Raw genomic sequence first — 21,725 nt, 5'->3', positions numbered from 1 at the left:
TCCCCTCACACACTGAATCTGGATGTGGAGCATGAGACTGAGACGTGATCCAACCGTACAAACTCATGAACATTTGATGAGGAAAGGATTGAGTTCACAATTGATAAACGAACGCACTTATTCACACGGTCAGAACGCCACCTCTCTTTACAGTTTGAAAGTGGGAAAGTGATCTTAACCTGGACTTTACAAAGACGTCACCTCAGAGCTCAGCGCAATGTGAGAAGCTCTCAGGAGCGCAAACGGCTGGAAAACCCCGGCAGAACAGGAAGCGTCACGTGACAGGAAGCAGCATAAAGCACTGGAGGCTCCGTTCACAGCAGATCCTGCCGCTGTAATTGCCCTCTGTTACTATCACTTCCGCAGGCCGCATCTGTACAGCGTTCCAACGCGAAAACACCTGCAAAATCACAACACTCTGCAGTGAGATTACATATGGAGTGAATTTCCTAAATGAGTGTTGTGCGTGTGCTTGTTGAACTATATTTGTAAGGGCCAAATGTCCTCACTTATATAGTGAAATAATCTGCCAAGCCACTGGTCCTCATTAGTTGAAAAAAAAACAAAAACAATTTCTTCTCACAAAACACAAAACATCTGCACAATCAATCAATCAATCAATCAATCCATTGATGGTTCATCTATGTGAATCAGCACTGCTGGAATCTCTCAGGAAGCGCGATCCTGTCAGGAAGGGAACAGTATTTCTCTGACTCATCTCAACCTCCCGTCCACACCCAACATTCCCTCAGACGGGAACACAGGAACGCTATGTGCTTCCAAACAAACCCAGAGCAGGGAAACGCTACGCTGAGCGTGTGTGTTTTCAGACGGGCATCTGACCTCAAATAATTCCACGGAGAAACATGAATAACAGGAGGTGAATGTGCAGAGCGTCGTGATGTTTTATTTGTAGTGACGTCAGAGATGAAGGAATCTGTGCAGGACGTTTCTGCGTAAACTCGCTTGTGTTTTTATTTAATTCAGTTTCAGCCGACAGCTGATCGGCTCATAAATGAGCATGAAATGTGCATTACCACAGTAAAATAGCAATTATAAGAATAAATTCCACGTTTTCACAAATGGAGCCCCTAAGATGATAAATCGCTCACATGACGCTTGAGTCTAGGTTTACTGTGTTCATGCAAAAGTCTCCGTCATTTTAATGGTCAGGTTTTGGGCCGTTTAACTAACTGACGTTTAACTAAAGTGTTCTGGTTTTGATCCTGTATGATGTAAGAACGTAGTTTAAAAGCGAGTCACGTCACTAAAGATGATCAGCATCATAATCAGGGATCATGAGAAAGCTGAACGTGGGCTCAGAAAACACCAGAAACGGTGTTTGTTCCAACCACAAGTAGGTCAGCTTAATAAAAAGAACTTTTCATTTTACGACCCATAGAGTCCTCAGAGTAATACTGGGCTCCAGGCGTATTGTTATACAAACAGATAAAAGATACTAATTCAGCACTAAACAAGGTTCCGGTGCGCTGTGTGTTGACCGCTCGATCGGTGAGCCTGTCTGTCTGTCGTTCAGCCCAGACCTCAGATGAATCGTCGCCGCCGCACCCAACAATATTCTCTTAAGGCATGTTTTTCAGGTGCGTTACTGCTGACAATCCAAATCAAACAACATGAACGGTTTGTCAAACGGTGTTTATAGCGAGCACTTTGCGTTCACTTGAAACAGAAACACGGAGCTTCATCCAGCAGCAATTAGACCAGTTATGTTGTGTGTTTTGATCTAATTATGTGAGATTTGATTTCTTGTCCTCATGACCGGCGAGGAAAACACAGTCGTCCGTCAGAGGACTCAAAGCTCACAGCAACGAGAACAAACTCCATTCTGACTCTTTCTGGGGAACATGTGAGAGGTGTTTGTTTGAGCACGACGACGCCACAATGCTAGTGCTACGGTAATAAAGCGTTCTTGATGTATTCTTGAATCGAGCTCTGGTCTGTAGATGTGTGTCTGTGGGGTTTCTCAGCTGTTTTCTGCTCCAACAGATGAAACGGTGCATCTGATCAATGCAGTAGCAGCACATTCTCCTCAACAACACACATGATCACACACACTAGTACTAGTGATTAGTAGTTAACACCTCTAATCAATCATAACATGCTAGTGCATCTACATACAGCTAAAAAACAAACAGACATTAGCGACTGTAAGCCTTGCATGGCGGTTCTACAGAGAGGAACACAAAAACATTTCGATGCAAACAAACAGATTTTCGTATCAAATTCCTACCATTTCATACACGTTCCCTGAAATAAAACCGTGACTTTGACCGCGTGACTTAATGAGCTCTTTCATCAAGGACGTTAAAAGGTCCGTGAGCCTCCACTAGTTTAACAAACGCTGCACAACGTTAGCATTAGCCCTAACCCTAACCCTAACCCACATCTCTGACATGCTAAACTGCTATTTGTCCCTGATCATGCTTTAGAAAAACCCAAACCCTCAACGTGCCTCTCAAGTCTTCACAGACTTACTCATCGACCTTGAAAAGAATGCAAAAATGCCCCATGAGAGCTTAATTCAACAAACCTGTTTGAGGTTAATTTATAAAAAAAAAAAAAAAAAGAAATCGAGTCATTCGTTTCTAACCATATGCTGTAAAAACAAATAAGTTCTCAATCTGTAGGTGAGGGTCAGTCTTTTGGGAAACGCAGCTCTGGACTGTTTGGACTGTTCATTACAAAATCAAATACAGATGAAAAATCAAAAGTTGGATAAAAATACAAAAGAACCGAGCACAGGGGCGCGTTTTGTCGGCGTTTGACTCTCCTGCGTTCATGGGCTGGCTGGAGAAGCTGCAGAGCCGCTGTTGGCAGAAACACAAATCCCTGTGGAATTTGCTTGGAGAACATCTGAATGAGTGACACTCTTTGCTTTTACTTGGATGGGCCTTGTTGTTCGGTGTTCAGTCCAGCGTGCGCGATCGTACGCGACAATCTCCACCCGCTCCGTTTGGCCTGACTCACGTATGACTCACGCGGGAATCGCGGGGGGTTTTGGGGGCCCTTCGTCGCCAGCTCTAAACTAGTCAGCTGAAACACCGATCCCTTACAAGTGACCTCATGTTTTTGTTGGTCACAAACCAGATGTTGTTTTTTCCAACTCTGCAGAAGTGCAAACGGTAAATTAACAAGCTTTTTATTTGAGACACGCAAGAAGAGGAATTTTGTTTATGCACGGTAGTTTATCATTCTGGCCCGGATCTGTGGGGAAACGGCTTCGTGAGGCGGGTTAGATTGACTTGGCAAACGTCAGGTGCCTTCACCATTTTCTCATCGACTCCACACGACTCTCACATCTCAAACACAGATGTTTCACCTCCTCGCTTCAGCTTCACACCAGAGCAGTGATTCAACACGTCTCCAGCGCTCCTCAAGACTCTAATTCAAGCACAATCACCTTTCTATCAGTGACAGTCGGTGGAGTTGCCAGATGTTGGCACATATACTTCTGAATAAAGGGAAAAGATTTTAGAAAAACTCTGCCAAAATGCATTCAAATTCTGGCTTGACATAAACAGCACTACTGCTTTCCAAAAGCATATATTGTAATACTAATAATAGGTACTACTTCACCCAACGTTCACCCACTTCATCCTCATGTTATTTCAGACCTGTATGGCTTTCTTTCTATCTGCGGAACACAAAAAGAAAGTTTTTTTTCCTCTCAAACGCTTCTTTGTGGTCTTTTATCCAGCATAAAAAGATCAGAGATGTTGTTCTGCACTGACCCGGGGGGCCAGATTTCAGTGTCTAAGTGTCTCCACGATCAATACGAATTCCAGAAGCGTCACAGAATGTTGTGGACGGGACCCGGCAGACATGAAGTCTTCAGTGAGACAGACGGCTCTTTCATCTGACGACGGACTCGCCCACCGCCGCGCTGCGGTTAATGTCACCGTCCTCCAGCAGCGGAGCATGTGATCGAAGGGAACACTGGCGCACTGCACACTACAGCACTATAGTATGCAAGGATAAACATGAGTATACTTCATTATTTTCACACGACCTCACTGCATTGCATGTTGCCCTGTTATCATTTGGAAATAAAAGTAGTTATTTTGCATGGCTTTAAAATAATAATGAGATATTAAAAGTTAATGTTACCTACTGTTCATTCGTCACACTAGAAATGGAAGGTCAAGCCAGGCGCTTTGCATTATGGGATACGGTATCCCACACGTAATGCACGTAGATCGAACAGCTGCCCCATCCAAACAGGAGATTTGCACACTGCGGACGGCATACGGAGGCCTTTTCTTTGAGGAATCAGGAAATAAATCTGAGGAGAAAATAATTAACAGCACAAAACGAAAACAAAAATGATACAATATGAGATCAAATCATGTATTAAGCAGTCATATCTAAAAAACAAGTTTGAGATTGAGGCTACATCTTTTTCTCACTGTGTTCTCACTTACTGGTGGAAGTTAATGAGGGGTGAGGCAGTTCCTCCGTCCCACTGTGATTGGCTCTCGTGCTTGTAACCGTCTGCAAATCTACCCGAATGGGTCAAACGAGAAAATGGACGGCCTAATTCAAGAGTAAACCTCTCAGCCCATCCGATATCAGCACTTCTTACTTGTGACTTTGTTATAATAAACTGTGTGTGACTGTAAACATAAAAAACCCTAACCGTATTAGGTAAATGTACTTCATTAACTCCAAGCATCCAGCGGAGATGAAGCACAGATTTATTAAACACACACACATCATCAGCCACAGAGAGGGCTCTTCTTACTCATTTCAGAAGGATCTGATGCTCAAGTCAGTACAACAGGCATGAAACTGCAACACTGAGCTACTGGACTATATACATATATATATATACATACACACACACACACACACACATATATATATATGAAGAGTTCAGATGCAAAACCGGCTAAAAGCCATCTCGGTCAAAAATGAGATAATGATAGTGAGTGAATGCTCCTGACACATATTATACATCCATCAAATACTTTTACTTTAAACTCGCTAAATTCCAGCCTCAGCCCAATCAGAAGTGCCAGTACTTACATAGAAACCTATACAAAGTAGCCAGAAAGAAATGCTCATTTTAAAGAAAAACGTCAGATGGATTTAGCTGGTTTTGCATCTGAACTCTTCATATATAATACCTTTCATCAAAATTCTCCTAAAACCAAAACAATACCCGTTCTTGTCTTAGGACTTTGATGAACTTTTTTGATCCACTTCAAGTGTTGACTACTGTATATTATATAATATTTTTTAAAATGTAAATATAAATAAAAGATGATCATGGATTTACATTTAACGCACATAATTTACTTACTAAGATAAGCACTGCCAAAGACTGACTGAAGAAATCAAACTGTAATATTGCAAACGTTTTATAAGCGAATTATTCTAACACGGGGAGCAGCAATGAATCAGTACACGGAATTAGTGATGGGAAGTTCGGATCATTTTACCGACTCGGTCCTTTGAGTCTCGTTCAGCAAAATGAACGAATCTTTTTTCGAGTCATTTCGTTCATTTCGTTCATTTTAGCAAAATATAATTAAAATGTTACGTTTTACCTCCCTAACACATCTACTGCTTACACAAACGTTGATCACACTACAAACAAAACAAAACTATAATGCTATAAGAAACAGAAAAGATTCATTCATTGTTTACCTGGGTCTTTAGTCTATGATTCGCTCACCTCGCCTCTTATCTGACAAGTTTTCGGGTTTGAGTTGTTCGTTCATCACGTGACAGCCCAATTAGCTAACCAACGCAGTCTGAGCCGGAAAGAGAATTGATTAGTTCATCTCTCGAGTCCTCGGGTTTGAGTCGTTCGTTCATCACGTGACAGCCCTGTAATGTTAACCTATGCAGCCTGAGCCGGAAAGAGAATTGATTAGTTCATCTTATGAGTCTTCGGGTTTGAGTCGTTCGTTCATCACGTGACAGCCCTGTAATGTTAACCTATGCAGCCTGAGCCGGAAGGAGAATTGATTAGTTCATCTTATGAGTCTTCGGGTTTGAGTCGTTCGTTCATCACGTGACAGCCCTGTAATGTTAACCTATGCAGCCTGAGCCGGAAAGAGAATTGATTAGTTCATCTTATGAGTCTTCGGGTTTGAGTCGTTCGTTCATCACGTGACAGCCCTGTAATGTTAACCTATGCAGCCTGAGCCGGAAAGAGAATTGATTAGTTCATCTTATGAGTCTTCGGGTTTGAGTCGTTCGTTCATCACGTGACAGCCCTGTAATGTTAACCTATGCAGCCTGAGCCGGAAGGAGAATTGATTAGTTCATCTTTTGAGTCTTCGGGTTTGAATCGTTCGTTCATCACGTGACAGCCCCATAAGGTGAACGAACGACTCTAAAACAGGTGAACTAATTCCAGTACAGAACCTAATAGGATGTTGCGCATGCGCGACTGAACGAATCACTCCCCGAGGCGACTCGTTCGTCCCGAGTCACATTAAAGATTCGTTCAAAATGAACGAATCGTTCAAGAACGACCCATCACTACACGGAATATCTCAGGTCACGTGACCAGATGAATCGCAGCGCGACGCGCCCACGTCCATTCGCTTGTAGCCGAGCGGAGAACCGAGCAGACCACAACCCGAGAGAACGGATCAGAAGAGCGCGGGCGATGAGATGAAGCGAACTCAGCAGAGGACAAGAGAAAGCTGTGTTCGTCTGGAGCCGCTCAGCGGGAATCTCATCCATGTCCTGAAACACTGATGTGCTCTGAGCGCCTGTTTTATTGGAGTTTATTATCGAACACACCTGCGCGCATCAACAGGTGAGAATCACTTCTTCTGTACGCGAAGATTTTTCCTCGAGACGCGCTGAACAACAAAAAAAAGTTGTGCTTTATGGTTTGCTTTTGACCTGCTGTAGAGCTAAACATCTGCAGACAGAAGCGCGCGAAACTCCTAATGAACTTCGAGTGATTCATATGATCTGAGATGTTAAACTGCGCGTCTGCTCGTGTCTAAATCACGCGCGCGTCATAATCACGTCTGAAGTTCATGGGAGAGAGTTCTGCGTCTGAGTAATGTCCTATCTGTTTTGAAACCATGGCAGTTTCAGTTCTGTAATGCAGCTGCACAGTTTGTGCAGTAAACTGTTTTCATTGCTGTCATGGAAGCGGGTATTTTCTCACAGTCATCCTTCAGAAATATTTCCATGCATTCTGTCCCTGGTGAATAAAGAAAATTCCCGAACCCCTGACCGCTGTAAATCCGCGAATTTAGATTAATAACGTTTGCATTATTTTTTTCAGTTAGATGCATGTGTGTTTTGGACTCTGACCTCTGACCTTTGGCACAGAAAATTAATTTTGCCGCTGCTGCTGTTGACCTGTGCTGCAGAGATCTGAAACGGATTAACTGTGCAGAACTGACGTACGCATAGAATACACGATGGCGCGTTTACCGATCTCGCCGAAACGTGAAGTTTACAGCAGGGCTCGGTGCAGCGAACGTCGCAACCTGACCTTGACCTCCTGTGTCGGGACGAACTGAGATCTGCTGTGATTTATGCCGTATGACTCGTTTTTAATCAGTCTGCTAAAGATTAAGACGTTTCTGCTTCTGTCTCAGGTCATCGGCCCTCATGGCATCCACGCTGCTCCCCGCTCCGCTCGGCCCGCTGCTGCTGCTGCTCCTGCTCTGCTCGACGTCGGGCTCGTCCCAGCGACCCCAGTGGCCCGTTCAGCGCGTGCCTGTGGTTTGGCCCCAGCAGATCGAGGAACAGCCACCGCCTCACTTCCTGCGGCCCGCTCAGCTCCAGGTCACCTCTTCCTGCGGTCCGGAGTGCCACAAGCGAGCCCTGCCGCCCAGCTACTGGGACCTGCAGCAGTTCCTGTCCTACGAAACGCTGCACTCCAGCGGCCAGCTGACCGAGACGGTGGTGGGCATTTACGGATTCGACGCCAACGCCTTCTACGAGACGCCTGCCGGGCGCTCCAGAAGCAAACGGCAGATCTTCGGCCACGACAGTCGCTTCAGTATCGTCGGCCACGACTTCCTGTTGAACTACCCGTTCTCCGCTGCCGTCAAGCTGTCGACCGGCTGCTCCGGGACGTTGGTGGGCGATCGGCACGTCCTCACGGCGGCGCACTGCGTTCACGACGGCAAGAACTACGTCAAAGGAGCCCAGAGGCTGAGAGTGGGCTTCCTGAAACCACAGCATAAAGAGACGTCGGGCAGAAACGGCACAGGCGGCAGACCCGACAAGATGAAGTTCCAGTGGATCAGAGTGAAGCGCACGCACGTCCCGAAGGGCTGGATCAAGGGCACCGCCAACGACATCGGCATGGATTACGACTACGCCCTCCTGGAGCTCAAGAAGGCCCACAAACGAAGGCACATGAAACTGGGCATCAGCCCCGCGGCCAAGCAACTACCCGGCAAGCGGGTGCAGTTTTCCGGGTTCGACAACGACCGGCCAGGTCAGCTGGTGTACCGCTTCTGCGAGGCCGGGGACGAAACCTACGACCTCCTGTACCAGCGCTGCGACGCTCAACCGGGCGCCAGCGGCTCCGGCGTCTACGCCCGCATGTGGAACCGCAGGAGTCGGCGCTGGGAGCGCAAAGTCATCGGGGTCTTCTCTGGACACCAGTGGGTGGACCTCAGCGGGACGCCTCAGGAGTTCAACGTGGCCGTGCGCATCACTCCGCTTAAATTCGCCCAGATCTGCTACTGGATCAAGGGAAACTACGTGGACTGTAGACAAGGTTGAGTAGCAGCGGACCGCTTTGCTTTCTCTTCATTAGCACATAAGATACTCTCTGTTATTTCATGCAGGAAAGTTGCACAGTCCAGAAATATGCAAAGACATGCTGAAGCATCAATAACTAATAAACCTTTGTTTTTTTAATACTTCTTTAGCCATACAATACTTCTTGTGCAAAAGAACCGAAGTGTTTTGTTAAATTGCCTTAAGTTAGGTCAGGGTCAAAGAATCCTTCTTCACTGACAGCCGTTCAAACGTAGCATTATAATGTAGTAGATGTTTTTGGAGTTTGTATTTTTCCGTCTGCTGTCTTTGATTTTATGTCTCACGGCGGTCGCCGGTGAAGGACTGATGTGTCACCTTCTGTTCGTAACACTGATGCGGCTGGCACAGATTCTGTGAAGTGTTTGGTGTTTTCTCTAATGTACTGAAGTGTGAGGTGCTTGCTTATGTGGAAATTGAGAACTACTGTTTGAGATACTGCTTTTACAGGTGTTTGTTTCCCTCTAGTGGTCAGAGACGATTCTACAGATATATGCACACACAAACACACACTGTAAATCAAAGACATGAGTGGATATCAGCTCCTGATCGGCACTTTGATGTTTATTCATTTAATGGCACTAATCATTTGGAGAATTTGAATGCCCTCTGTTATGCACAACACATTAAAAGCTTTTGCAGAAAATAAAAGCACCAGTCGTAAATAAGAAATAGCTGCAGAAACGCTCCGGTTAGACATAGTGTGTACTAATGTTGGTCGAAAACATGACCAGCTCATATTTCACCCGAACATCCAAAGAAAACGGAGCTTGTTTTTAAAGGGGACATCGTATGCCCATTTTCCACAAGTTGGTATGATTCTTTAGGGTCTCCATGAAATATACCAGGGGTGGCGAACGTCGGTCCTGGAGAGCCGCAGCCCTGCAGAATTTTGCTTCAACCCTAATCAAACGCATCTGAACAAGCTAATCGAGCTCTGAAGGGTTACTAGAAAGCTACCGGCAGGCGAGATTTATTTAGGGTTGGAGCTGAACTCTGCAGGGCTGCGCCTCTCCAGGACCAGAATTCAAGTTCGCCACCCCTGAAATGTACTGTGATTAAAGTTCCTCAGTGGATGTGTAAAACAACACCCTTTATAGGTTGTCAAAAACGGCTCTGTTCACAGCGACTCGTTTAAATGGTAATGAGGTACTGCTCGCCCCGCCCCCTCTCTTTCCCCACACAAGACAAGTGTACATGTCCTCATATGACTCCGGGCTGGTCTTATTCAAATTGCCTGTTATCTACTGTACAGAGAAACCGGCTTGGATTCAAACAGCTCGCTGCAAGACAGTTTCAGACTCAGCCCGTAACAAAGTGTCTGCATGTTTTATTTTCAGATTTTTCTGAACTAAAGAAAAAAAAATTAATTAATTATCCGATGTCCCCGTCAAAGCTTTTTGCACTTTGAAATTAAGCACCTCTCAAATCCTCATGACTATAACAATAAAAACAAACATACCATCATAATATTAAGAAAATATAAATGGTTTCATTTTATTGATTTTTTCTTTTTTTGTCATCTTGGGGTGAAATATGACCCAGACATTTCCTGGCAGTTTTCGTGACAATGACGATCCACCAACAGATCGGAGACAAACGGGCACTTGAGCTGTTTTTGTCTTTTATTCTGGATGTCATCGGTCCGTTGAAGCGAGCGGTTTTGTAAAATACTGCAAGCCTGACAGTCCACAGGCTCCGCCCAGAGCGCCCTAGCCACGCCCGCTCCAACGGCCCCCTGGGATTTGGCACAGGGTTAATATGAAAAGGACAAGGAGGGTGCTGATGCCTCAAGCTTTAAACAAGATCCTGCCGGTGCTGTTTTTCTACAAAGTTTGATTGAAACAAAGTGGACACGTGAGATACTACGAACAGACAATACTCGTAAAACACAGTAACAGTGGAAATGATCAAACAGCACTCAGTGAACCGGACCGTCCAGTCCTTGGTCGCGACCGGATCGCGTTAGCTCTTCCAGTTCTTTATCTTTTCAATCTTTGGCTGAATTTGGACACGGGCTACAAAAGGATACGACGACGGCACGCCGTAAACGTAATGCCCGTCTTCTCGTTGTGTGTAACAGTATACAAAATAAAATATTTTATTAAATAGATACAAACGTTGCATGAAAATAGACCGTATCAAAAGCAACAGAAGTCCCCAGTCTCTCCCTGACGCGGCACGGTCTCAGGGATCCGGCTTTAGCTCCTCGCTGGCTTTCACTGAGACTTCACGCCCAGGCCTGCGCCGGCGAGCGGGTACGAGTAGGCCTTACCCAGCACGATGCGGTCCCGCAGCAGCTTGAACAGCACGTAATAGTTGCAGAAGAGGATGAGGCCCAGCGAGAGCGTGTGGTTCCAGCGCTCGGAGCGCAGCAGAGAGTAAAGCTGATACAGCACCACGCTCGACTCGATCCCGATGAGAAGGTTCAGGATCCGCAGCGGCTTATGGAACAGGAACTATGCAGAGGGAAGAAAACAACATTGGCGTCAGGGTGACGAGCAGCGAACGCACCGCAGCCTGATCCGCAGAGCCCTGAAGATCAGCGATTAGAGACGCTGCCAACGCGACACACGATCACTCGACCGATATCAGATCGTCATCATCTAAACCTGTGCTTCCCCGCTGCACTTTACACACGTCTCCTTCATCAGGCACAGACTCCAAGATCTGAAATGGGTGTCACACAAACGAGACATGCAAAATGTGCAGGCTGGGGCTCCAGGAACAGGAACCGGTGATCTAAACCCAATCCAGATCTGCAGAGTTTAGCTCCAACCCTAACCTTAATGCTGCAGAATAAGCGCGTCAAGCTCTTAAGAGTCACTAGAAAGTTACGTGACTTTGATCAGGATTTGAGCTGAACTCTGCAGAAGCCTGATCTAATGACAGCAGGGTCACAGACAAACCCTTTAACAATGCAAAACACAACGCCACTTGACAAATGTTTGATCCCATAATTCACTGGCTCATAAAACATTTCTAAGATTCCCCCGACAAACCAGATCAGCAAACACACCCATTTGCTTTTCCACCAGGATTAGCGGATTCAATTTTGGACACACATTGGTATAGTCAGTGTGAAAGATTTAATCGATTGGCATCGTTCCTGCAACTACAGAAAAGATTGGCCGCCTCACATTTTACATTTCGAGCAGAAACTTCAGAACACGGCTGTCCCGGGAGGAGGAACTGGGCACAGATATATCAGAGGAGAAATGGGAATCATGCATCTAATTATTGATAACAGTTTGGTAAAAGCTTGATTGGGCCTGATACGATTTAAAGTGGTTCACATTTTTACCACGATACCACCTTTACGTCCAAACCGTTCAGCTGCAAAGGAGACGCTCACTCATCAGTTCCTCGCATCACCTGCCGGAACTTATTATTTGCCTTCTTTCCGGGAAATATGTAACCGTTAGAACAGTGGAACGTTGTTTGGTGTGGAGGCGTCAGAATAAATGTGAAGCAAAACCGGACTGATTTTACAACACTGGAATCCTGATGGAGTGCCAACTTTTGATATGTGGCCTACTGATTTGGAAATAATTTGTTTTATCAAGGAAAAGAAAGTATGTCTGAGTATCTGGGAGTCATTTACTCATCTGATGGGTTGATCTGTACTGCGAGTTCACAATTAACACGGATGGCGTTTGTTAGAATCGGCTGCAGGTTTGCGCTTAACTGGTTGAAAAAAAACAAAAAACAAAACGTTTTCATCTTCTAAAACGACAGACTGACAGCAATTCACTGTTATCTGACTGACAGCGTCAGGAAACCTTTTTAGAGCAATAGCTCAGCCCATAATTAATGACTTGAAATTTGAGTCTAAGTTAATTATTCTTCTGTGCTCCACATACAGAAACACTAACAGCATATGAACGTGAGCGTCCAGCAGCAAATCAACTGCAGGGTTTTCAAATGACCTGCGGATACTTCAGAATCATTCATTTACTACTGCATCCATGTCATCATTAAGTTAATGAAAAGACAGATACTCACATAAAACCTGGCATGAGAGACGTCGGAGGGCAAGGCCACATTGTACGGCCCGACGGCCTTATAAAGACAGCGGCTGTGACGCACCAGGACTCCCTGCGGCCAGATGGTGCTGTCAGACCAGCTGAACACAGAGAACAACAACTTGATAAACACTCACAGCACTGCTCATACTCCATTTATACAGTGACTGTAGACGGTTTTTATTAGGGGTGGGTGAATTGATTCACATAAGAATTGCAATTCAGTCTTCGAGCAATTAGCATCGATTCACAACTTTTCAAAAATCAATTTTCGAATTAATATAATAATAATAAAAATAATAATAATAATAATAGCATGATGTTGCTGGAACAACAGCAATGGAGGAGGAAAAACAAACACATCCTGCCCCATTTTCAGCAAGGGTAACTGTTGATCTTTTGTTGAAGTAGGGATGTGCCCAAATAGTGAATCCGTATTCGGAAAGCCAAGGCGTTCTATGGAGCCTAAAGGGACATAGTTAGCCGCTTGCTAGCAGTAGCATGTTACATTACAGTACATTAAATATCACTTACCACATAAACAGAGTAACATCTAATCTTGTAAAATATGTGGCGAGTAGGCCTACTGCCGCTCCGTGTGATCGCAAATCTCAAAAGTTATAGTAAAAAACACAAGCGCGCATTCAAGGAGACTCAAGTGCGTATTTAAGGAGAAGTCCACTTCCAAAACAAAGATTCACATATAATGTACTCACCCCCTTGTCATCCAAGTTATTTTAATAAATCAGATCGGTTATTTTAATAAAAATAATACAATTTATATACTTTTTAATGTCAAACACTCATCTTGTCTTACTCTGCCTGGAATGTTTTTGTTGCGGTTCAAGACAGTGTTTGTCCAAAAACTCCCATCTCATGTTCTATGTTGCTGTTCTACATTTTTTGTTAAGGGTGTTTGATCTTCTTTGCATGTTCACTTTGCAAAAACTGTGTCTGTACTTCTGCAGTGATGTAGGATGATTTTGAAATGATTTTTGAAGTTGAGGGAGAAAATACGATCAGAGTTTTTCGACAAACTCTAACTGTCTTGAGTCAGAATACACAGAGTTCAGGGAGCGAAAGACAAGACGAGCGTTTGACATTAAAAAGTATATACACTGTATTATTTTTATGAAAATAACTGATGGTTTTGCTAGATAAGACCCTTCTTCCTCAGCTGGGATCGTTTACAACCGCATTTGTGATCGTTTGAAGCCGCATTTAAACTGCATTTTGGAAGTTCAAACTCGGGGCACCATATCAGTCCATTATATGGAGAAAAATGCTGAAATGTTTTCCTCAAAAACCTATTTCTTAACGACTGAAGAAAGACAGACAGACAAGGGGGTGAGTACATTATCTGTGAATCTTTGTTTTGGACTTCTCCTTTAACAATGGCTCCTTGATGCGCACAACTTATATACAGTATAGTTACTAAATAACTGCAAGAGAAAGCATTGAAATATATTTTTTTCTTCCCATCTTCCCATTTAGAGGTTTCGTAGTACACGTCATTTTGATTTATTAGGAAGTTAATAGTTAATAGGCAACACTTATTTTTTGAGTCAGGACTACCCATACTTTAGACTGGTGTGTTTTTGTGTTAAAATACTGGTGTGTTTAATGTCCAGTGTGCACAAAAAATTTGATGAAAAATTGTGAATCGTGGTTAAAAATAAAAACAAATTGTGAAGTGATTTTTAAATCGAATCGTGACCCCAAGAATTGCGTTGAATTGAATCGTGAGGTACCAAAAATTTCCCACCCCTAGTTTTTTTTTTTTTTTTATGAGAACCTGACTCCTGAACCTGAGCGTGTGATTCAGCACATGCGTGACGGAGGAACACTCACATGTGCTGCGGCGTGTTGCTGTAGGATCCGTGTTCCAGCCGCTGCCAGCGGCCCAAATGCGCAGCGGAGCGATGCAACAGGTCGCAGTAACTGGGCGGCAGCAGCTGACTCATCAACATCACGAACGCGTTGATCCACACCATGATCAGATGCTCGCACGACCAGCGCATGTCATAGTACTGCGTGCTCTGGAAAACACAAGCACAAGCTCCAATCTGACTGGCTGTTACGCTGCTCTGCGGCACAGGTTTGTGTCACTGTCTCTGACCGTTTAGCTCTGGCCTGGGCAAACTCAGTCCCGGAGCGCCGGTTTAGCTCCATCCCTGATAAAACTCACCCGTCTGTAGCCTTCCAGCAATCTTAAAGACACTGATTAGCTTAGGTGTGTTTGATCAAGGTTGAAGCTAAACTCTGCAGGGACACCGGCCCTCCAGGACAGAGTTTGCCCTTGCCCGGCTTAGCATGTTAACGGTACAGTCTCACTAATCTACCCCACTAATGGAGCAGCTGGACGAGCAGGGATACGATGCTGCACCACTACATTACTGCATTTTGTCCATGCCTGTCTATCAGTGGTGAACACGGCTACAAATAACACAAACATGAAGTGGACTGTGGACTTGAACTATGGATTTTAGCGGACTGAGGTCTGGGTATCTGTTTCAATGTTACCGATTCCTAGTTTAAATTCCAATAACATAAAGTCAAACATTTTTATTCTGTATTTTTACAAAGTTTTCTGTTGCAGCTGAATAACAGGAGTAAAAATCAGCCTAAGAGGAACTTTTGCCTATAGTTTTAACAAAATATACCACAGCTAAAACTAGACTAAATTTCAAACATTAAATCGTTAAAGACAAGTAAACAGTCAGTAATAAAATAGGAAAAAGCAAATTACTTAGCAATAGCATAAATAAACACAACTGAACAAATTGCAGGTACAGAAATTTAAATCAAAAGTTTAAAAACATTGCATAGTTTTCTTTTCATAAATAAATTATAGATTAAACCTCACTGAAGTTGCGAAAAATATTCAGTCAAGATCAGTGAATGATTTTCTGCTCTTAGATTAATATTATTGACAGGCAGCAGGTTTATCAGGCTGCCGTCTCTTCAACGTCGAACGCCCACAAATCTAAAACTACTGTTACACATGCGTTTTCTTTCTCATCTGTTTACTTTCACTTTCAACAAAAAACAGCTGTTTATGAAGATATACTGATGTATTTTTGTGCATATTGGGCTGGAAATTAAGTCAGATCCACGGAACGGTTCGAGAACGGACCCGGCCCGGAGCCCGCGCGAGGGATCGCTGTTCACCGCGCTCGCGCTTCAGATATGTGCTCTGCACACAAACAGCGCGCACGTTCTTTCCGTTCCCGCGTTTAAATCATTTCATTTTAAACTTTCAAATTCACATTAAATTGCAAACGCAGGAATCGATAAGCGGACTGAAATGCACGTCATATCGAACACCCGGTTCTTGGAAATTTTGAACGGTTCTAAAATGGAACCGGTTCACGATTCCCAACCCTAGTCACCAGTGACATCACCCATGTGTTCCAACAGTGATCTACGCCTCTGAAGATCTGGGCTGGGAACTACACGTACGTAGCCTTTGACCCCTGCGAGCCACAGAGGCACTGAACTACGGTCCATAAAGCGACTACTAACCGCCTGAGGACGGCTCACCTTGACGAAGCACAGCGGCAGGAAGGCCACGTAATAAGCGCTGAAGAGCGAGTTGAAGAGCACTTCCTTGATGCGGCGGTTGAAGTCGGTCTTGAGCTCCTCGACCTCGCTGCGGATGAGCTCCGGCGACGGCGGGCAGGTGTGCGTGGGGACGTGCGCGGGGCTGGAGAACTGCTCGCGCAGGTTTTCGCGCAGCAGCGTCAGGAAGTCTTTGGGCCGCAGCAGAGGCCCGTCGGACCCGTCCTGCTCTGAGAAACCGCAGTCGGACGGAGCGGATTGAGCTCGACCCTCCTGATGGAAGCAGCAGAGCGGCACATAAACACCGAACCTGAATCGGAGACACAGAAACTGAAGATGAAACAACAACAGCGCACATTACAGCAGACACAGACGAGAGCGCCAGTGACGGGACCATCAGCGCCCACTGCCTTTGACTTGGGATGATTTTCCCAGCTGTCTGTGACTAGTGGAAAAGGATTTTAATTTGTTTTTCATGATAGCGGCTGCACTCACAAAGATCTGTTTGCCACAGACAAAATCTTTCAGACCTAGTCATAACTCAAATTATTTACATGGTACTGAACTGGTTTTTTCGTGACGACTGACTGACAGGTTGACCGGATTGGTTTATATTAGGTCTATTTATATTTATATGCTTGAGCCCCCGTGTTTAGTGTATTTGACATCCCTAGTTTATATTTCCTGAAAGGCTGTTCAAAGGCTATGAAGAGATCAGAGTTCAGAACATCTAAGGAGCACCATCACCAAACGTGTGTGCATTGAGACAATGTCAAATTTTATAAAGAGCACACACTTTCTGACTGACAGCTTAGCCAGCAACTTCACTGGGATGCTGAATACCAAAACTCTAAATAATGCTGTGAAGACAGGACTGAACGTGACTGAAGTTAAACTAGGTAAGTTTATAAGATACGTAGTGAAAATAACTGAGCAAATCTGTTTAGAATGGCAGAAATGAACATGCAGAATCAGAGAAAAATACGCCGCCCATCAGCACGTCTGCAGGCCAAAGATATTTGTCACTTTACACAAAGAAAACTCAACAGTCAGCCGCCTTCAGCCTGATCTGTCTGTGGCATCCAGAGCACGATAATAACCGGGACTTTTATTGACTGGAATTCCCCTGTGCGATTGTCTGGAGACTCACGGATATCCCAGGAACAGCAGGTTGAGCACGGAGTAATGCTTGAAGAGGTTGACGAGGGTCCAGCACAGAACCCATCCGCACAGCGTCAGCAGGATCAACCGTGCCGCGATCAGAGCCACGTACCGCACCAGAGACGACGACGGGCTCGCCAGGGAGGCCTGAAACACCACAAACAAGACCTTTATTAAGGAGGAAACAGAGAAACGCTCATCCCGAGGTACTTTCAGCTCACAGTGAGTGATGATCGTCATGTAAATGTCACTGGCATGATGTGACAAACAGACCACAGAAACCCTCATTCAAACTTCCTCCTACGCACTAACAGAGAGAGAGAGAGAGAGAGGGAAAGCCACATCCAAATACGTTACAACCAATGCTCCCTCTGAGCTACAAACTGTGTGAAAGCTGTTAGACGGTGTGATAATAACACTGCTGGAGCTGCTGCTCAACATATCAGATTCCAGAAGCATTCTAACTGTTGTATAATTACACACACACACACACACATAGATGCCAGCCATATTTTTGATGTTTGCCAAATGAAAGGGAACACTGATTGACAACCAATCAACTGGAAAGTTTTACTTGATCATTGAGAACAGAATCAGAAGCACCTCTGAGATGATGGTCCACACCAGTCTTCTGGCCAACATCACGGTGATGAAGACGGCCAGGTGATAGTCCATCAGATGGAAGTTCTTCACACAGAAAAAGGGCATTTCACATACCGCTTCGTATAGAAAACAGTTTCATTTTTGTCACGTTCAATCATTCACTCATGTGAAACGACAGCAAATTCTCTCTTCGTTTACTCACGTCGTTTAAACCCGTATGACCTTCTTTCTCCGCTGGGACACTAAAAGAGACGTTTAGCATGATGTTCACGCTGCTCCGTATCATACAGTGACAGCATCATGAAGTTTTTTCATTTGTGTCTGTTTACTCGACTTTCGCTGAAAATTAATTCACTGTAACTCTGAATCTCGTACGTCAAGTGACCAACTGTGGCGCACCTAATTCAACCAAACAGAATCACGAGTGAAATACAGACTTCATTTCAGTCTGCTCGTCACGCAAAGCATCGTGTGACGCGAGAAAACATATTCGCGACTGTTTCTGTGACACGTGCCCCCGATCGCACCTTTACAGTAAAGAGCAGCATGAACATCCTGCCAAACGTCTCCTTTTGTGTTCCACTGAAGAACGAAACTCAGACGGGTTTGGAGCAACATAAAGCGAAGCAAATGATTCGTATCAGTAATCATATGTTAATAGTAATATCGATTTGTATGGAGTGTGATTTGACTGTACCAGTGACGTGGAGGCTGTGGGGTGGCTGTATGAAGACCACCACACCGTCCTGTAAATGTTGATGTACTGAACGAAGAGCGCCACCAGCAGGTAGAGGAAGAGCAGCGTCTCGAACAGCAGGTTACTGTCCAGAGGAAGATCGGGAATGCGGGAATGACGGACGGGTTCGGGAGTGATGAGGGCCGTGAGGGGCGGAGCCGAAAGACCCACGACACCGCTGTTCCTGAGACACACACAAACACACACACACACAGAAGAAAACTTTACAAACTACAGCCAACTACAGCAAACAGCCACCAGTCCATGATTTAGACACGTCAGGGAAAAACACGAGTCTCTTCACTAAACCTCCCGCTCCATCAGGAAGTAGATTTCAGTCTGATATTCAAAGCAGTGATCACACCAGCTCATGTCAGCTCTTCCACAGCCCACAAGGAAAAAGAAGCTACATTTAAGAATATATAAAACAATGGCAGTTCAGAATAAAACACGCACAAAAACATTTTTAGAGGCATTAGGACCGACGTGAAGACACAGAACACACGTCTGACAGTGAAAATCTGGCCTATATTCTTAACAAACGAGTGAAAGAGCACAGCAAACAAAGAAAGACAACTTTGTGTGCAAACAGATAAACAATAACCTTGTTATACTGAAGTGAATCTGCTCAACTAGTGCGGGCTTTATCATATCGAGTCACCATGTATAGGGAAACATCAGACCCGTTTCACACTAACACCATGTAAGTCTTCATTTACTCACACCGGCCGCGAACAACAGACTCGACATCCTGATGTGTGTGAGATCAGACTGTCAGTAGGGCTATTAATATCATCAGTCCAGCTCTAAAGTGTAATTATAAACGTGAACATTACAGATTTCTGTGAAGCTGCTTTGACAGTGTGAATTGATGCGCAAGCAAACAGATGTCAGAACTGACGTAAAACTGTTCGACATGTGTCCGTCTATAATTCTGTTCAAGGTTTGATCATTGATAAAAGTACGCGTGGATCGTTAACAGCTTTAGATAGAAACTGATCGTTTATGAGCCCGACAGCATGAATCTCATAATCAGGATAATTGTGTAATAGGTGAACACAGCATCGTTTGGTGTGCTGCTCTTCATGCGTTTTTTTGAAGTGAGTGAAGAGATGCTCATGTGAAGACCAGTGGAGAACAGCCAAACATCAGTCTGATGTGTCTGAGCCCATGAGGTGTAAGGACAGCCGTTTTATTATCGATGTATCGCAGTTCACAGGGTTGAGCGTCTACATTTCGTCACGCAGTTCATACAAAAACACAAAGTCCGTTTGCTGTGCGAGCGAGACGAGCGAAGCACCTCCGTCTCGTGCCTTTATAAATGTCTATTTCACTATGACCGTCATCCACATAACGACAGTTTTGCTTTCACCACTGGATGCGTTAATGTGTTAACTATAAAAAACTAGATGAATTACAATTAAATATTTAGCTCAGCCGTTAATATGGACTGTGTGTGCGTGTGCCATCCTGCATTTTAGTTACTGTGTAACATGAAGGAGGGACTCCAGAATCCACCAGATGCGTTTGTTAATAAAGAAGGTGACGGCGAGCGAACGTCGCTCAGGTAAGCTCACCTGCACCGGAGCCCCGCCCCATTGCTGAGGCCGCCGCCCACCAGCGTCTGCAGCGACGGCAGTGCGGAGCGGCTCAGCTGCTGTCTACTCGGACCCCTGCGGCCCCCGGGCATCTCCGTCTGCGGCTCCCTGCGACCACGTCCTCACGTCTCGGCCCAATGCAGCCCGGACACTGCGGGAGAAACACACGAGACAATCCGTCAGTACGCTGACCGCCAACTCAGCTACAGCAGTATTACCCTGGTAATAAACACCACATACACTGAAGGAAGAAAACCCTTAAACACGAGGGGAAAATCACAAGGCGACGCACAAAACTGCTGTAAAGAGAATCAATTGAATCAACTCTCATCCTCACAGACTGGGGTCAGAGGTCAGTGCTGGTACTGTTCTGATAAACGAACGTTTCATCATCAGACACAAAGCAGCAGTTGAAACTGTTGCAGCAAAAGAGGAAGTTAGAGAGTAATGAAGCTGAACTGTGAAAAGAAAACAGTTTTACTGCACATGAGACGAAGAACACAAACTCATTCACAAACGACGACGGCTGCTGCTGCTGCTGCTGATGATGATGATGATGATGATGGGAATCACCTCATGATGCACAGAAACACACTGCGAGATCAGACCAGACTAACAGCTCACCTAACAAGACTCGCGACTAAACCTCCACCACTAACTATCGGCTGAACCCCAGACTAACACATCAACTAACAAACACAAACAAACAGGAAATAAACAGACTAGTTGGTTTGTCGCTGGTAACTGAACTAACCCCAACTAAACGAACTCAACTACTTGAATGTTAATGAGTTGATATTTATTTGTGTAAACAGCGACCGAAGGCGTGATTAACACTGAAATGAATAATTAAAGGAACACTTACCGCACATCAATCATGAGCGCAGACATCAGTCACCGAAACTCTGTAACAACCTCATTTGTTTCTCTCGCTCTGTAACAATGAGACCGTGTGGAGTTTCAGATCAGAGCGCGGGGAGGTTTTCTTTCGCGCTGCTCGTTATTAACGGCCTTTACATGCAAAACACAAAGTTGCTGAAGTTCCTCGCGCTGCAGTTACAGACCGACGTGGCAAAGCGATGGCTGCGTCACATGACGCCATCAGAGACGCGACGCGACGCGTGTGATGCGCACGCGCTGTACACGAGGCGAAAAGGTTTTAGCCGTAGATACGCGACTCGCTTTCTTTCGGCTGATCAGCATTGTCGTTCTGTTTGTAAACAAAAAATGCGTTGACGTTTGTATTACGAATATAATCGTTATCGT

The 21,725-nt window shown here is 44.9% G+C and overlaps 2 protein-coding genes and 1 long non-coding RNA gene across 3 annotated transcripts; 1 reads left to right on the top strand and 2 right to left on the bottom strand.

The window, feature by feature from the left end:
- Window positions 1–1,586: 1,586 nt before the first annotated feature.
- Window positions 1,587–6,428, bottom strand: LOC127163708 (uncharacterized). Its single transcript, XR_007827529.1, has 3 exons — window positions 4,443–6,428; window positions 4,133–4,303; window positions 1,587–3,980 (listed from the first exon to the last, which is right to left on the bottom strand). It is a non-coding gene; the product is annotated as an uncharacterized LOC127163708 (long non-coding RNA).
- Window positions 6,429–6,583: 155 nt separating this feature from the next.
- On the top strand, window positions 6,584–9,198 carry LOC127163699 (serine protease 23-like). The gene is made up of 2 exons (XM_051107038.1): window positions 6,584–6,796; window positions 7,599–9,198. Exons 1-2 carry the CDS (start codon window positions 6,735–6,737, stop codon window positions 8,737–8,739), a joined length of 1,203 nt encoding a protein of 400 aa, XP_050962995.1. The 5' UTR covers window positions 6,584–6,734; the 3' UTR covers window positions 8,740–9,198.
- A 120-nt stretch (window positions 9,199–9,318) lies between these two features.
- On the bottom strand, window positions 9,319–21,576 carry tmem39a (transmembrane protein 39A). The gene is made up of 9 exons (XM_051107026.1): window positions 21,325–21,576; window positions 20,439–20,610; window positions 18,823–19,045; window positions 18,126–18,209; window positions 17,512–17,669; window positions 16,344–16,671; window positions 14,652–14,839; window positions 12,781–12,901; window positions 9,319–11,234 (listed from the first exon to the last, which is right to left on the bottom strand). The coding sequence occupies exons 2-9, from the start codon at window positions 20,549–20,551 to the stop codon at window positions 10,995–10,997; spliced, it is 1,455 nt and encodes a 484-aa protein (XP_050962983.1). The 5' UTR covers window positions 20,552–20,610; window positions 21,325–21,576; the 3' UTR covers window positions 9,319–10,994.
- Window positions 21,577–21,725: the final 149 nt, after the last annotated feature.

The sequence above is a fragment of the Labeo rohita genome, chromosome 1 (genome assembly GCF_022985175.1).
Source record: "Labeo rohita strain BAU-BD-2019 chromosome 1, IGBB_LRoh.1.0, whole genome shotgun sequence".
Taxonomy (NCBI): domain Eukaryota; kingdom Metazoa; phylum Chordata; class Actinopteri; order Cypriniformes; family Cyprinidae; genus Labeo; species Labeo rohita.
Note: the sequence above shows the minus strand (reverse complement) of the source record. Positions and strands in the feature narration are given on the sequence as shown.

Coding starts and splice junctions, on each gene's coding strand:
- LOC127163699 (XM_051107038.1), top strand. CDS start 6,735: ATGTGCTCTGAGCGCCTGTTTTATTGGAGTTTATTATCGAACACACCT. Junction 6,797..7,598: donor ACACCTGCGCGCATCAACAG/GTGAGAATCACT, acceptor CTTCTGTCTCAG/GTCATCGGCCCTCATGGCAT.
- tmem39a (XM_051107026.1), bottom strand. CDS start 20,551: ATGCCCGGGGGCCGCAGGGGTCCGAGTAGACAGCAGCTGAGCCGCTCC. Junction 18,210..18,822: donor CCACAGCCTCCACGTCACTG/GTACAGTCAAAT, acceptor TTCTGTGTGAAG/AACTTCCATCTGATGGACTA. Junction 14,840..16,343: donor TGCCGCTGTGCTTCGTCAAG/GTGAGCCGTCCT, acceptor TGTGTTTTCCAG/AGCACGCAGTACTATGACAT.